At 41.6% G+C, this 13,422-nt stretch overlaps 1 protein-coding gene across 1 annotated transcript in view; it reads left to right on the top strand.

The window, feature by feature from the left end:
- The first annotated feature begins 5,738 nt into the window (after window positions 1-5,738).
- The window catches only part of TTLL3 (tubulin tyrosine ligase like 3), a 22,877-nt gene continuing 15,193 nt past the window's right edge, over window positions 5,739-13,422 (top strand). Inside the window, exons 1-2 of the mRNA XM_073569653.1 lie at window positions 5,739-5,892; window positions 7,706-7,812. Coding sequence (XP_073425754.1) covers window positions 7,774-7,812 — 39 coding nt within the window. The 5' untranslated portion in view covers window positions 5,739-5,892; window positions 7,706-7,773. The remainder of the gene's footprint in view (window positions 5,893-7,705; window positions 7,813-13,422) is intronic.

Here is a 13,422-nt window from a genome sequence, read left to right as displayed (position 1 = left end):
CTCCTATGTACAAGAATATAACTACTATAATACTGCTCCCTATGTACAAGAATATAACTACTATAATACTGCCACTATGTACAAGAATATAACTACTATAATACTGCTCCTATGTACAAGAATATAACTACTATAATACTGCCACTATGTACAAGAATATAACTACTATAATACTGCTCCTATGTACAAGAATATAACTACTATAATACTGCTCCTATGTACAAGAATATATCTACTATAATACTGCCCCTATGTACAAGAATATAACTACTATAATACTGCTCCTATGTACAAGAATATGACTACTATAATACTGCTCCTATATACAAGAATATAACTACTATAATACTGCTCCTATGTACAAGAATATAACTACTATAATACTGCCACTATGTACAAGAATATAACTACTATAATACTGCTCCTATGTACAAGAATATAACTACTATAATACTGCTCCTATGTACAAGAATATATCTACTATAATACTGCCCCTATGTACAAGAATATAACTACTATAATACTGCTCCTATGTACAAGAATATGACTACTATAATACTGCTCCTATATACAAGAATATAACTACTATAATACTGCTCCTATGTACAAGAATATAACTACTATAATACTGCTCCTATGTACAAGAATATAACTACTATAATACTGCTCCTATGTACAAGAATATAACTACTATAATACTGCTCCTATGTACAAGAATATAACTACTATAATACTGCCCCTATGTACAAGAATATAACTACTATAATACTGCTCCTATGTACAAGAATATAACTACTATAATACTGCTCCTATGTATAAGAATATAACTACTATAATACTGCTCCTATATACAAGAATATAACTACTATAATACTGCCCCCTATATACAAGAATATAACTACTATAATACTGCTCCTATATACAAGAATATAACTACTATAATACTGCCCCTATGTTCAAGAATATAACTACTATAATACTGCTCCTATGTACAAGAATATAACTACTATAATACTGCTCCTATGTACAAGAATATAACTACTATAATACTGCCCCTATGTACAAGAATATAACTACTATAATACTGCTCCTATGTATAAGAATATAACTACTATAATACTGCTCCTATATACAAGAATATAACTACTATAATACTGCTCCTATATACAAGAATATAACTACTATAATACTGCTCCTATATACAAGAATATAACTACTATAATACTGCCCCTATGTTCAAGAATATAACTACTATAATACTGCTCCTATGTACAAGAATATAACTACTATAATACTGCCCCTATGTACAAGAATATAACTACTATAATACTGCTCCTATGTATAAGAATATAACTACTATAATACTGCTCCTATATACAAGAATATAACTACTATAATACTGCCCCTATGTTCAAGAATATAACTACTATAATACTGCTCCTATGTACAAGAATATAACTACTATAATACTGCCCCTATGTACAAGAATATAACTACTATAATACTGCTCCTATATACAAGAATATAACTACTATAATACTGCTCCTATATACAAGAATATAACTACTATAATACTGCTCCTATGTACAAGAATATAACTACTATAATACTGCTCCTATGTACAAGAATATAACTACTATAATACTGCCCCCTATGTACAAGAATATAACTACTATAATACTGCCCCCTATGTACAAGAATATAACTACTATAATACTGCCCCCATGTACAAGAATATAACTACTATAATACTGCTCCTATGTACAAGAATATAACTACTATAATACTGCCCCCATGTACAAGAATATAACTACTATAATACTGCTCCTATATACAAGAATATAACTACTATAATACTGCTCCTATGTACAAGAATATAACTACTATAATACTGCTCCTATGTACAAGAATATAACTACTATAATACTGCCCCCTATGTTCAAGAATATAACTACTATAATACTGCCCCCTATGTACAAGAATATAACTACTATAATACTGCGCTCCTGCTTTTTGCTGTTGATTGTCAGTGATCACCGTTTTCATGAGGAAGTGGTTTTATACGTTTCACCACTATTTTCTATGACTTCTGCTGTTGGAATTTCCTTCTGTGGATCAACTTTTTAAAAAAAAAAAAAAATCTGCTGTAATCAGGAGACTTTATTTTATGTTTCGCAATAGACGTCATATTTAAAGATGGGGGAGGTTGGATGTCGGTGTTTTGTGGACGGATATTTTGGAAATTCCAATGTCATTTTCCTGGTGAGAAGTATATATATATATATTCTGGCCTGTGGTTCGCATGTTGATAACGGCCCTGTTCACCTTTTCTGACATTAGTCTGACAACTATAAAAAATGGCGTCTTCACTCCCAGAACAACCTAATTTAACTCTTAACTAATATATTGTAAAAGAGAATTTTTTATTACAGATGGCGACTCTTGCTCTTCAGCATTGTGATGGCGATAAGTTATCCTTGCTAATATTAGCCAATGGGGGTGTCAGAAAACAATAGAGTGTAAACGTACGCCCCCTACAGGTTAACATTTACGGCCACCCTCATCTACCAGGATTGAAAACTACTAAAATCAGGGCCTAAAAGAAATCCTAGTGGTTACCCATAGCAACCAATCACAGCGCAGATTATATTTCTCCAGAGTAGGTAAATACATGAAAGCCGAGCTCTGATTGGTTGCTATGGACAAGGCAAGTGCTCCTGTCGGTTGCTATGTGAGGCCTAGTGAAGCGCTTCCTCCTGTCTGCCGAAGACAAAATGACTCCAGAAAGAGGAAATGTCACCAGGACCTGGTACTGTGTAACCGCCATATGGGGGAAGGGTGTAGTAGTGCGACGGCTGGTAGAGAAAGTAGCACAATGTACAGTTATGTCCTACAAAGCTGATGATTATTAGGCCAGGGCTTCACTGTGATTTACTACGTGCGATGATGGCACAAGTGTAAAATACCAGGATTGCTAAAATGACACCGAAATTATAATAAATTATCACCAATAATTAGGTCTTGCCGTTTGCCGTAATGGGGGGACTTGTGTACGGAGCGGAAGAGCAACACAAATCCATTGTCCTACGCTAAGGCTGCGGTTATGATGGTGGTAACAGAGCGTCATAGAGTTTTGGAATGGAGCTGCAGGACGCCAGTGCGACCAGCAGCGCTCTTCAACGCCGCCTAACCAGGACAGAACAGGGACTAGCCCCATAATTAGCAGTCCCCAGAATAGCCAGAAGGTGGCAGCATTGTACTAATAACGGGGGGGGGGGGGAGTGTAAAGTTTTAGATACTGATCCCTGTTTCTTCCTAGAGAGGGCCATAAATGGCCCTGGGGCCTGAGGTTCCCCATCCCTGTCCTAGAGGTTTATTCACGTGCCACTAAAAGTTCCTCCAATGCTCATGCGGGAGAAGGGATTTCTGCAAACTCCATGAAAGTGAATGGGATAGTTGCTGAAATTTCTGCTACTTGTAAAGAGCTCTGTTAAAGGGGTTTTCCCACGCCGCTCACTCCTGCATCATGTGAGTGGCGCTGCTGCTGATGCTCCTGCGCAAACCTATTAAAACCGAAGCGCAATACCTGCCGATTATACACGTGTCCCGTATATGCAGATACGCCATTGCCCTCCCCGAGCATCACAGGATCCCTGTAAGGATCAAATAATGTAATAAAAGTGAGTGCTCGCTTTATGGCGTCTCCTGAAATACACTGTGCTGCTGTGATCATACAACCTGATTACTGGGTTCTATACCACTGTTTATTAAATGTTGCCTATTCATGTCATGTACAGTGGCATGTGAAAGTTTGGGCACCCCCTGGTCAAAATACTGTTATTGTGAATACTTAATCAAGGTGAAGATGAAATGAGCTCTAAAAGGCCGAAAGTTACAGATGACACATTTCCTGTGTATTTCAGGCAAAAAATATCTTTTTTTTTTTCATCTTTTACATTTTGAAAATTACTAAAAGGAAAATTGGCCGATGCAAAATTTTGGGCACCCTGCATGGTTAGTACCTAGTAGCTCCCCCTTTTGCAAGTATCACCGCTTGTAAACAGTTTTGTAGCCAGACTCTGTCTTTGAATTCTTGTTTGAGGGATATTCCTACATTCCTCCTTGGAGAATTCTTCCAGTTCTGTGAGATTCCTGGGTCGTCTTGCATCCTCTGGTAATTTGAGGTCTAGCCACAGATTTTCAATGATGTGCAGATCAGAGGACTGTGAGGGCCATTGTAAAACCTTCATCTTGCACCTTTTGAGGTCGTCTATTGTGTATTCTGACGTGTGTTTAGGCTCATTATCCATTTGTAGAAGCCATCCTCTTCCTCTTTTCATCTTCAGCTTTTTACAGATGATATGGTTAAATCAAGAATTTGTTGAAATTTCATTGAATCCATTCTTCCCTCTACCCGTGAAATGTTCCCCGTATCATTGGCTGCAACACAACCCCAAAGCATGATTGATCCACCACCATGTTTAATGGTTGGCGAGATGTTCTTTTCCTGAAATTATGCGCCCTTTTTTCTGCACACATACCTTTTGATCAAGAGTTTTATTTTAACCTCATCGTTCCACAGGACTTGTTTCCAAAATGCATCAGGCTTGTTTAGATTTTTTCTTGCATACTTCTGACTTTGAATTTTATGGTGAGGATGCAGGAGAGGTTTTTTTCTGATGACTCTTCTATGAAGGCCATATTTGTGCAAGTGTCTCTGAACAGTAGACCAATGTACCACAACTCCAGAGTCTCTAATTCTTTCTGAAGGGCTTTTGCAGTCAAGCAGGAGTTCTGATTTTTCACTATAGCAATCCTACGAGCAAGCTCTCATTGAGATTCTGCTTGGTCTTCCAGACGTTATCTTGACCTCCACTGTTCCTAGTAACTGCCATTTCTTAATTACTTTTCAAACTGAGGAAACGGCAACTTGAAAACGCTTTGCTATCTTTTTGTAGCTTTCTCCTGGTTTTTGGGCCTCCACCATTTTCATTTTCCGAGCGCTAGGCAGCTGCTTAGAAGAACCCATGGCTGTGGATTTTTGGCACAAGGTTAGAGGAGGCCGGGTTTTTATAAAGCTGGGAAATTTGCATCACCTGGCTTTTCCTACTGATAAGTGAACAAGCCATAACACTAACAGGCCAATTAAGGTCTGACACCTTGGTCAACGTTACCTGAGCACAAGAATCTCCAAGGGTGCCTAAACTTTTGCATTGTTGCATTTTCCTTTTTTGCAATTTTTAAAATGTAAAATATGAAAATATATTGTTTCCCTAAAATAAAAAGGAAATGTGTCATCTGTAACTTTAGGCCTTTTAGAGATAATTTTATCTTCAACTTGCTTAACTGTTCACAATAACAGTAATTTTGACCAGGGGTGCCCAAACTTTTACACTTTTTTTTTTTTTTTTTTTTTTGCTTCTTCCGGTGGATTTGTACAGGATTAGTTTTTGAACTAAAAAGTCAATAATCTGAATTTAAAATGACCGGATGTTCCCTCAGACATTTTTTTTACACTTCTATAAGGTTAGGGACCATCATCATATATTATTTTTGCCTGCCTCACCATCCTGCCCAGATTATTGGCGGTGATATGGGCTGAGGTTACACGGAGTTCATACATTGTGACCAGTCGTCTGGTGGATTACGTGGCTGCCGGGGTAGCCACCATTTACTGCAGGAGGAGGATTGTGTTTCTTGGTTTCCCAGGAGATTGTCACCAAGGCAGTAGCAAACAGAAGGGGACGGATTACCCCCGGATCCTGCCTTAATGTCATGTGCAGGATGACAAGGGCGATGCAGCACAGTGCAGAACCTCAGGTGTGCAAGCAAAGGGGCAGCACAGTCCCCCATGGTGGTGCCTGCTAGATGTGCCATGTACTAATGTGCCCGGTAAGATGCCGCCTGCATAGACCGCTGATACATTGTGCCCTGCTAGAGATCTATAGACGTATGATAGTGGATGTCATCATGTCACTGGATATCTGTGATACGCGTCTTGTCACTTTGTTACAGGGAGTAATCTTAGTTGTAAGAGTAACGTCAGCAGATTACTCAGTATCCAACAAAACCCAAATTTTCTGCAAATTTGCAAGTGATCTCTGGTTAATTCTTCAAGTCGCACAGTGCAATTCCCTGATAATTTGTTACAAGGGTCTTTTATTTATGCAACGACCCAATATATTTGACTGGTGATATGTTATCTTTTTTATTATTGAGATTCATCTTTATATATTTTCTGCTAATACTTTCACTAAAGAATCAAAACATCTTAAAAAAAAAAGTGATTGCAGCTTCTCGTAGACAGGATTATTATTGATCTTAATGTAAGCACCGTATGCAGTGAGCTCCCCCTAGTGGTGGTTGCAGGTAGACCAAATTACAATTTATATGTATGCAGCTCGAGATCAGAATAAACTAAGCTAGAATATGATTGGATAATAGGGGGAGGAAGGGGCTCCATCCATTGTGTAAATGATGGCGCGCTGCTGCGTGAGCTACTTGTAAAATTACACCATTTGGGAGATTTTGGTTGGAGATTTTTCCGGATCGGCAGAGATTCGGTATTTCTGGGAGTAGTAGATCTGGAGTGCCTGCGGTGTATCGGAGGTTCACGAATCTGTGTACTAACGCAAACATCTGACCTGACAAGTGCTAGGATGTGTTCACATGTAGCAGAAATGCAGCAGATTGGCAGGAAGAAAATCCTCAGAATATCAAAGTTGCAGCAAAGTGGATGAAATATTCACCAGTCGCTGCGGAAAAATATACCTGCGCCTGCATTGGCCTGCGGTGCCGAGTCTGCAGCGTGTCAATTATTCATGCAGATTTGCACAGTGGAATTTACTTTCAATTGTGTAGGGTGAAATCTGCAACCATTTTGTATTTTTATCCCATGTGAACGCACACTTGAAGTCTGAAGGCTGAATAATGGTTCCCCCCATATCTCACCTCTATGTAGAGTGGCTAAGTGTATACACAGAATTCATAGGGACCCATGGCAGACCTCAATATTGGCCCTATATCCCCCACGGAAATCGCCATGATTCTGATTTAGATCAGTATTAAGTGCTGATTAATTTCATAACATACTTGCCAATATTGCAATGCCGTAAACCAAAACTTTTAAGCCTCTGGGATCACCCATCTTGGAGGCAGGGTCGGCATAAACGTCACCCCTTTTGCACACAAAATTCATGCCGTTGGTAGTTATGTAATATATCTGTATAGGGAAGAAAGTTTTGGTTTTAATTTTCTGCTTTGATAAATGCTAGAATTTTGGCTGCCAGCAGTCACCACCAGGGGGCGCTCACTGCACATGCATTCATTCATACAGCTAGTGTTGGACTCAATCAGAGCAATTTACATCTGCATACAGTAAGCTCCCCCTAGTGGTGGCTGCAAGTAGTGTCAGGGCAGTAGTTCAGTTTTGAGCCCACTCCGACCATTGGCCCCATAGTAGTCGTGCACTATGTTTCTATAGCAGGTATGCCACTGATTATATAACATTATTGGCACAATTACAGCTTCCACCCAGCTTTCCAAGACTCCGGTGTGGAAAGCTGAATAGCACCGTCATATATTCTCACCCAGATATAACTAAAGAATATGCCGCTCAGAAGGAAAAGGATTTATCTTTAAGGCTGGAGATGCCCTTTAAATCTCCCAATCCCCTGCAATAACCACGTGTCTATCCTGTACACAGCCCCGTCCTCCCGGTTTCGAACCTGATTGACAGATCTGTCGCCACGAAGCCTTTTCCACAAAAGAACAATGGTTGCCGCCAGCGCCGCTGTCACCATGGTAACCCAGGTGAACATTCTTTTATGTTTGTGTATAAAAGGGAACAATTGACGTTGTGTTCTGCAATCGCTCGCCTTAAAGTTTACCCGCCACCTACACACTGCGGGGGCCGAGACTTTCAGAACCGATGGCAAATGGGAAAGTGGTCCTGGCACCGAGGTCGACGCCAGGGTTATCTGATGTTAGGAACTTCATTCTGGCTCTGATACAGGTGTGTTCTCGATTCAGGGGCCCCATAGAATCAGATTCAATCAGGTCTCCATTCATTCTGTGCTAATCTTCTGCAATCTCTGTCGCTGCCTATGCAGAGCGTAGCAGTGGAGAGGAGTTTATCATCAGCTGCTGTACTCTGCATAGATCATCAACTAGGTCACCAATGAAATTCACATGAAAACACCAAGAAGCATCTCATAATTTTAAATAAAATATATAATTTTATTAAGCAGTTAGATTACAATATACACAAAAGGGATGCATTAAAAAGAGGGACCTAACAAACCAAGCTGTGCAGGATTAATTTGCGGACAGCATAACTATATTAAGAGCACATACCATATACCACAAAGTATATACACAAGGACAAGGTTTCGCCTCCCGAAGAAGCGAAGTGAAACGCGCGTCGGGGCAGAGGGACTCCAGTTGTGAGTTCATTTTCCCCTTCGTCACTGAGGTCTGGTGAACTCCCTATTCTGGTAAAGGAAGGTAATGAGCCTGATTATCAGGCACCTGAGCCGAATGAGGATGACTGGCTGAGTGGAGTCACGGACTGGATATAAGGCTGCCGACGCCCTTCTGCCCTGCGGGTGATTTTCTGTGGACTTCTAGGACACCAGTCTGATTCCTGCTCCTCTAAAGCTAAGTTTTCTGTTTTGCCTGTTTGCATTTTTGTTTTGTTTTTTGTTTTCCTTGCTTTTCTGTATTCTGCCATTCCCTGCTGGGGTGAGCTGAATCTCCTTTTGCCTGTAGCTCTGTCTTCAGAATATTCCTGAGTACTGACATAGCTTTTTGAAGCCTAGCGTCTTCAGCGCCTTTTTTACTGTCAGTCTGTTGGCTCTTATTTTCATAGGGTTTTTCACGGATTGCAGACAGCAGCCTTCCTGTCCTTTTCTATCTAGTTAGTTTGGGCCCCTTATTTGCTCAGGCTATCTTTCTGTGTTAGTATTTTCATCTTGCTTCACCGTCATTATATGTTGGGGGCTGCCTATTGCTTTGGGGTCTGCTCTGGGGCAGTTTAGATTTCCACTTTCTTTCTTTAGGCCTATTTAATTCTCCGGCTGTGATCGAGGGGTCTAGGGCATCGTAGGAACCCCCCACGGCTACTGCTAGTTGTGTTGATAGGTTCAGGGGTCTGCAATCCGATAGCTGCCAACTTCTCTGGTTTTCTGGACTTAGCTAGCATTTCTGTTTTTGCCTCCTACGGTGACTCAATCATAACAGAATCACCCGCCATACCGCAGATCCTAGGGTACTCAATAGCAGGAAAGAATTGTGTTTAAAAAAAAAAAAAGAAAAAGGTGTGTATATTCTTTCCTCTATATCTCTGAGGCCGTAGGGCGAATTTTTATTTTCTCTCTCAATGGAGATAAAGCAATTGTCTGATCGTGTGGAGCAGCTCGCTGCGGAAGTGTGGGGAATTTCTGCCTACCTTGCTCGTTTGCATGCTGTTGAACCAAAGATCCCTACACCTGATGTATTTTTTGGGGATCGATCTAAATTTTTGAGTTTCAAAAATAATTGTAAATTATTTTTTGCCTTGAAGCCTAACTCGTCAGGGAGCTCCGCGCAGCAGGTTAAAATTGTCATCTCTTTGCTGCGTGGCGATCCCCAGGATTGGGCGTTTTCTTTGAAACCAGATGATCCTATTCTGACTAATGTGAACGCATTCTTTCAAGCCTTGGGGTTGTTGTATGACGAACCTAATGCTATTGATCAGGCTGAAAAGACCCTGTTGGCATTGAACCAGGGTCGAGATTCTGCAGAGTTGTACTGTCAAAAGTTCCGAAAGTGGGCGGTCCTTACTACCTGGAATGATAATGCCTTGGCTGCTCTCTTTCGGAAGGGTTTGTCAGAAGCTGTAAAAGATACTATGGTGGGATTTCCTGTTCCCTCTGGTCTGGACGATTCTATGTCATTAGCCATTCAGGTTGATCGGCGTTTACGTGAACTCAGGATTGCACAAGAGGTGTTGCCACCGGTTGAACAGACTTCTGAACCTATGCAATGTGATAGAGTTTTGTCTAAGGTGCAACGTCAGGAGTTCAGAAGGCGTAATAAGCTGTGTTTTTTCTGTGGAGATGCCTCGCATATTATTTCTGTTTGTCCTAAACGAGAGAAACGCTTTGCACACACGTTTTCTGTTGGTGGTGTTCAACCTAAGTTTCTTCTGGCAATTACTCTGATCTGCTCCCTGTCCACATTTTCCACCAGGGCTTTTGTGGATTCGGGAGCAGCGCTAAACCTAATGGACTTGGATTTTGCTAAACGTTGTGGATTTCCGATGACACCTCTGCAGACGCCTATCCCTTTGAGGGGGATTGATGCTACTCCTTTGGCTAAAAATAAACCTCAGTTTTGGACCCAGGTGGTCATACGGGTCGCCCCAGACCATCAAGAAAATTGCAGATTTTTGGTATTACATGGTCTGCATGATGCCGTTGTTCTGGGGTTTCCCTGGTTGCAAATTCATAATCCAGTTTTGGATTGGAAATCTGTGTCTGTGGTGAGTTGGGGTTGTCGGTGTGCCTTTAGTGAGGCTCCGGTTTTTTCCACCTCTCCTCAGTCGCATGATGTTCCTGACTATTTGGCGGACTTTTATGATGTATTTAGTGAGAATGAGTCTGCGTCTTTGCCTCCTCATAGGAGTTATGACTGTGCAATTGAACTGAGCCTGGGGTGTAAATTTCCCAAGGGTCGGCTCTTCAATTTATCTGTACCCGAGCACGAGGCTATGCGATCCTATATTAAGGAGGCGTTGGAGAAGGGTCATATTAGACCATCCTCTTCACCCTTAGGTGCCGGGGTTTTTTTTGTGGCCAAAAAGGATGGTTCTTTAAGGCCTTGTATTGATTATCGTGCCCTCAATAAAATTACTATTAAATATCAGTATCCGTTACCCCTGATTTCGGATCTATTCTCTAGAGTCAGAGGTGCTTGCTGGTTTACCAAGCTTGACCTCAGGGGGGTGTATAATCTTATCCGCATTAAGCAGGGGGATGAATGGAAGACGGCTTTTAATACTCCGGAGGGACATTTCGAGTACCTGGTGATGCCTTTTGGGCTCACAAATGCCCCTTCTGTCTTCCATTGCTTCATGAACGATATTTTCCGAGACTTTGTCGATAAATTTTTGATTATCTATCTGGATGATATTTTGATCTTCTCCAAGGATTGGGATTCTCATGTGGAACATATTCGGACTGTGTTCCGGATCTTGAGGGAGAATTCCCTGTATGTCAAAGGATCGAAATGCCTTTTTGGAGTACAGAGGATTTCATTTTTGGGATTTATTTTGTCTCCGTCAGCTATCGAAATGGACCCGGCCAAGGTACAGGCCATTTATGATTGGGTTCAGCCCACTTCTTTGAAGGCCCTCCAGAAGTTTTTGGGTTTTGCTAATTTTTATTGGAAATTTATAGCAAAATTTTCTAGTATTGCCAAGCCATTGACTGATCTGACTAAGAAGGGTGCTGATGTGTTGAATTGGTCTCCTGAGGCTGTTGCTTCCTTTCAGGAGCTGAAGCGAAGATTTACCTCCGCCCCGGTTTTGCGGCAACCTGATGTCTCACTCCCGTTCCAGGTAGAGGTGGATGCTTCTGAGATTGGTGCAGGAGCTGTTTTGTCCCAAAAGGATCCTGTAACATCTAAAATGAATCCCTGTGCTTTCTTTACCCGAAAGTTCTCTCCATCGGAACGTAACTATGATGTGGGGAATCGGGAACTGTTGGCCATGAAATGGGCATTTGGGGAGTGGAGACATTGGTTGGAGGGAGCTAAACATCAAGTTGTGGTCCTCACTGACCACAAGAATTTGATTTACCTAGAGTCAGCTAAACGCTTGAACCCTAGACAGGCTAGGTGGGCCTTGTTTTTTACACGTTTTGATTTTGTGGTCTCTTTTCTTCCTGGAACTAAGAATGTCAAGGCAGACGCCCTCTCTAGGAGTTTCTTTGCTGATTCTCCTGTGGTGACCAAGCCTGCTACCATCTTAGGCGAAGGGGTAGTTCTTTCTGCCATCTCGCCCGATTTGAGACTTGCTCTGCAAGAGTTCCAGGAGGACAAACCTGAGCGTTGTCCCAGTGAAAAGTTGTATGTTCCTGACCAGTGGAAGAAGAGAGTGATGTCTAAGTTCATTGCTCTGCATTGGCTGGTCATCCAGGTATTTTTGGTACTAGAGATCTGGTGAGTCACTCTTTTTGGTGGCCCACCTTGTCTCATGATGTCAGGAATTTTGTGCAGTCCTGTGGGACTTGCTCCCGGTCTAAATCTTGTTCTCGCTCTAGTGGGTTGTTGATGCCTTTGCCTGTCCCCAAGAGGCCATGGACCCATATTTCAATGGATTTCATCTCTGATATGCCGGTCTCTCAAAGAATGACTGTTATTTGGGTGATTTGTGATAGGTTCTCTAAGATGGTTCATCTTGTACCACTCCCTAAGTTGCCATCTTCCTCTGAGTTGGTGCCCCTGTTTTTGCAACAGGTGGTTCGCTTACACGGGATTCCTGAGAACATTGTATCTGACAGAGGAGTTCAGTTTGTGTCTAGATTTTGGAGAACTTTCTGTTCCAAGCTGGGAATTCAGTTGTCCTTCTCCTCTGCTATTCACCCTCAGACCAATGGGGAGACAGAGAGAACAAACCAGACCTTGGAGTCGTATTTGAGATGTTTTATTTCCGCTGATCAGGATGATTGGGTTTCATTTTTGCCCTTGGCCGAATTTGCTTTAAATAATAGAGCTAGTTCTGCCACTTTGATGTCACCTTTTTTTTGTAACTTTGGGTTTCATCCTCGATTTTCTTCAGGGCAGGTGGAGCCTTCTGCCTGCTCAGGTGTTGACACTGTGGTGGAGAGAATGCACCAGATCTGGGACCAAGTGGTGGATTAGTTATCTCTCTCCCAGGAAAAGGCCCAGCGGTTTTCCAATCGACATAGGACCATTGGTCCCCAGTTTAAGGTTGGTGATATGGTTTGGTTATCATCAAAAAATATTGCTATGAAGGTGGCTTCTCCTAAGTTTAAGCCTAGATTTATTGGACCTTACAAGATTTTGGAGATTATTAATCCGGTCTCTTTTCGTTTGGCTCTTCCTGTCACATTTAAAATCCATAATGTGTTCCATAAGTCCTTGTTGAAGAGGTTTGTTGAACCAGTTGTTCCTGGGGTGGCACCTCCAGACCCTGTATTGGTTGAAGGTAACATGGAATATGAGGTAGAGAAAATACTGGATTCCCGTCTGGTTAGACGGAGACTCCAGTATTTGGTTAAGTGGAAGGGTTATGGTCAGGAGGATAATTCCTGGGTCTCTGCCTCTGATATTCATGCCAAAAGATTGGTGCATGCATTTCATCGGGCTCACCCTGATCGCCCTGGTGGCGTGGTTGAGGGTTCGGTGACCCCTCCTCAA

The sequence above is a fragment of the Dendrobates tinctorius genome, unplaced genomic scaffold (genome assembly GCF_039654945.1).
Source record: "Dendrobates tinctorius isolate UK_male_01 unplaced genomic scaffold, ASM3965494v1 ptg000027l, whole genome shotgun sequence".
In the NCBI taxonomy this organism is placed as follows: domain Eukaryota; kingdom Metazoa; phylum Chordata; class Amphibia; order Anura; family Dendrobatidae; genus Dendrobates; species Dendrobates tinctorius.
The sequence above is the reverse complement of the archived record's forward strand: the minus strand, read 5'-3'. Positions and strand labels throughout refer to the sequence as shown.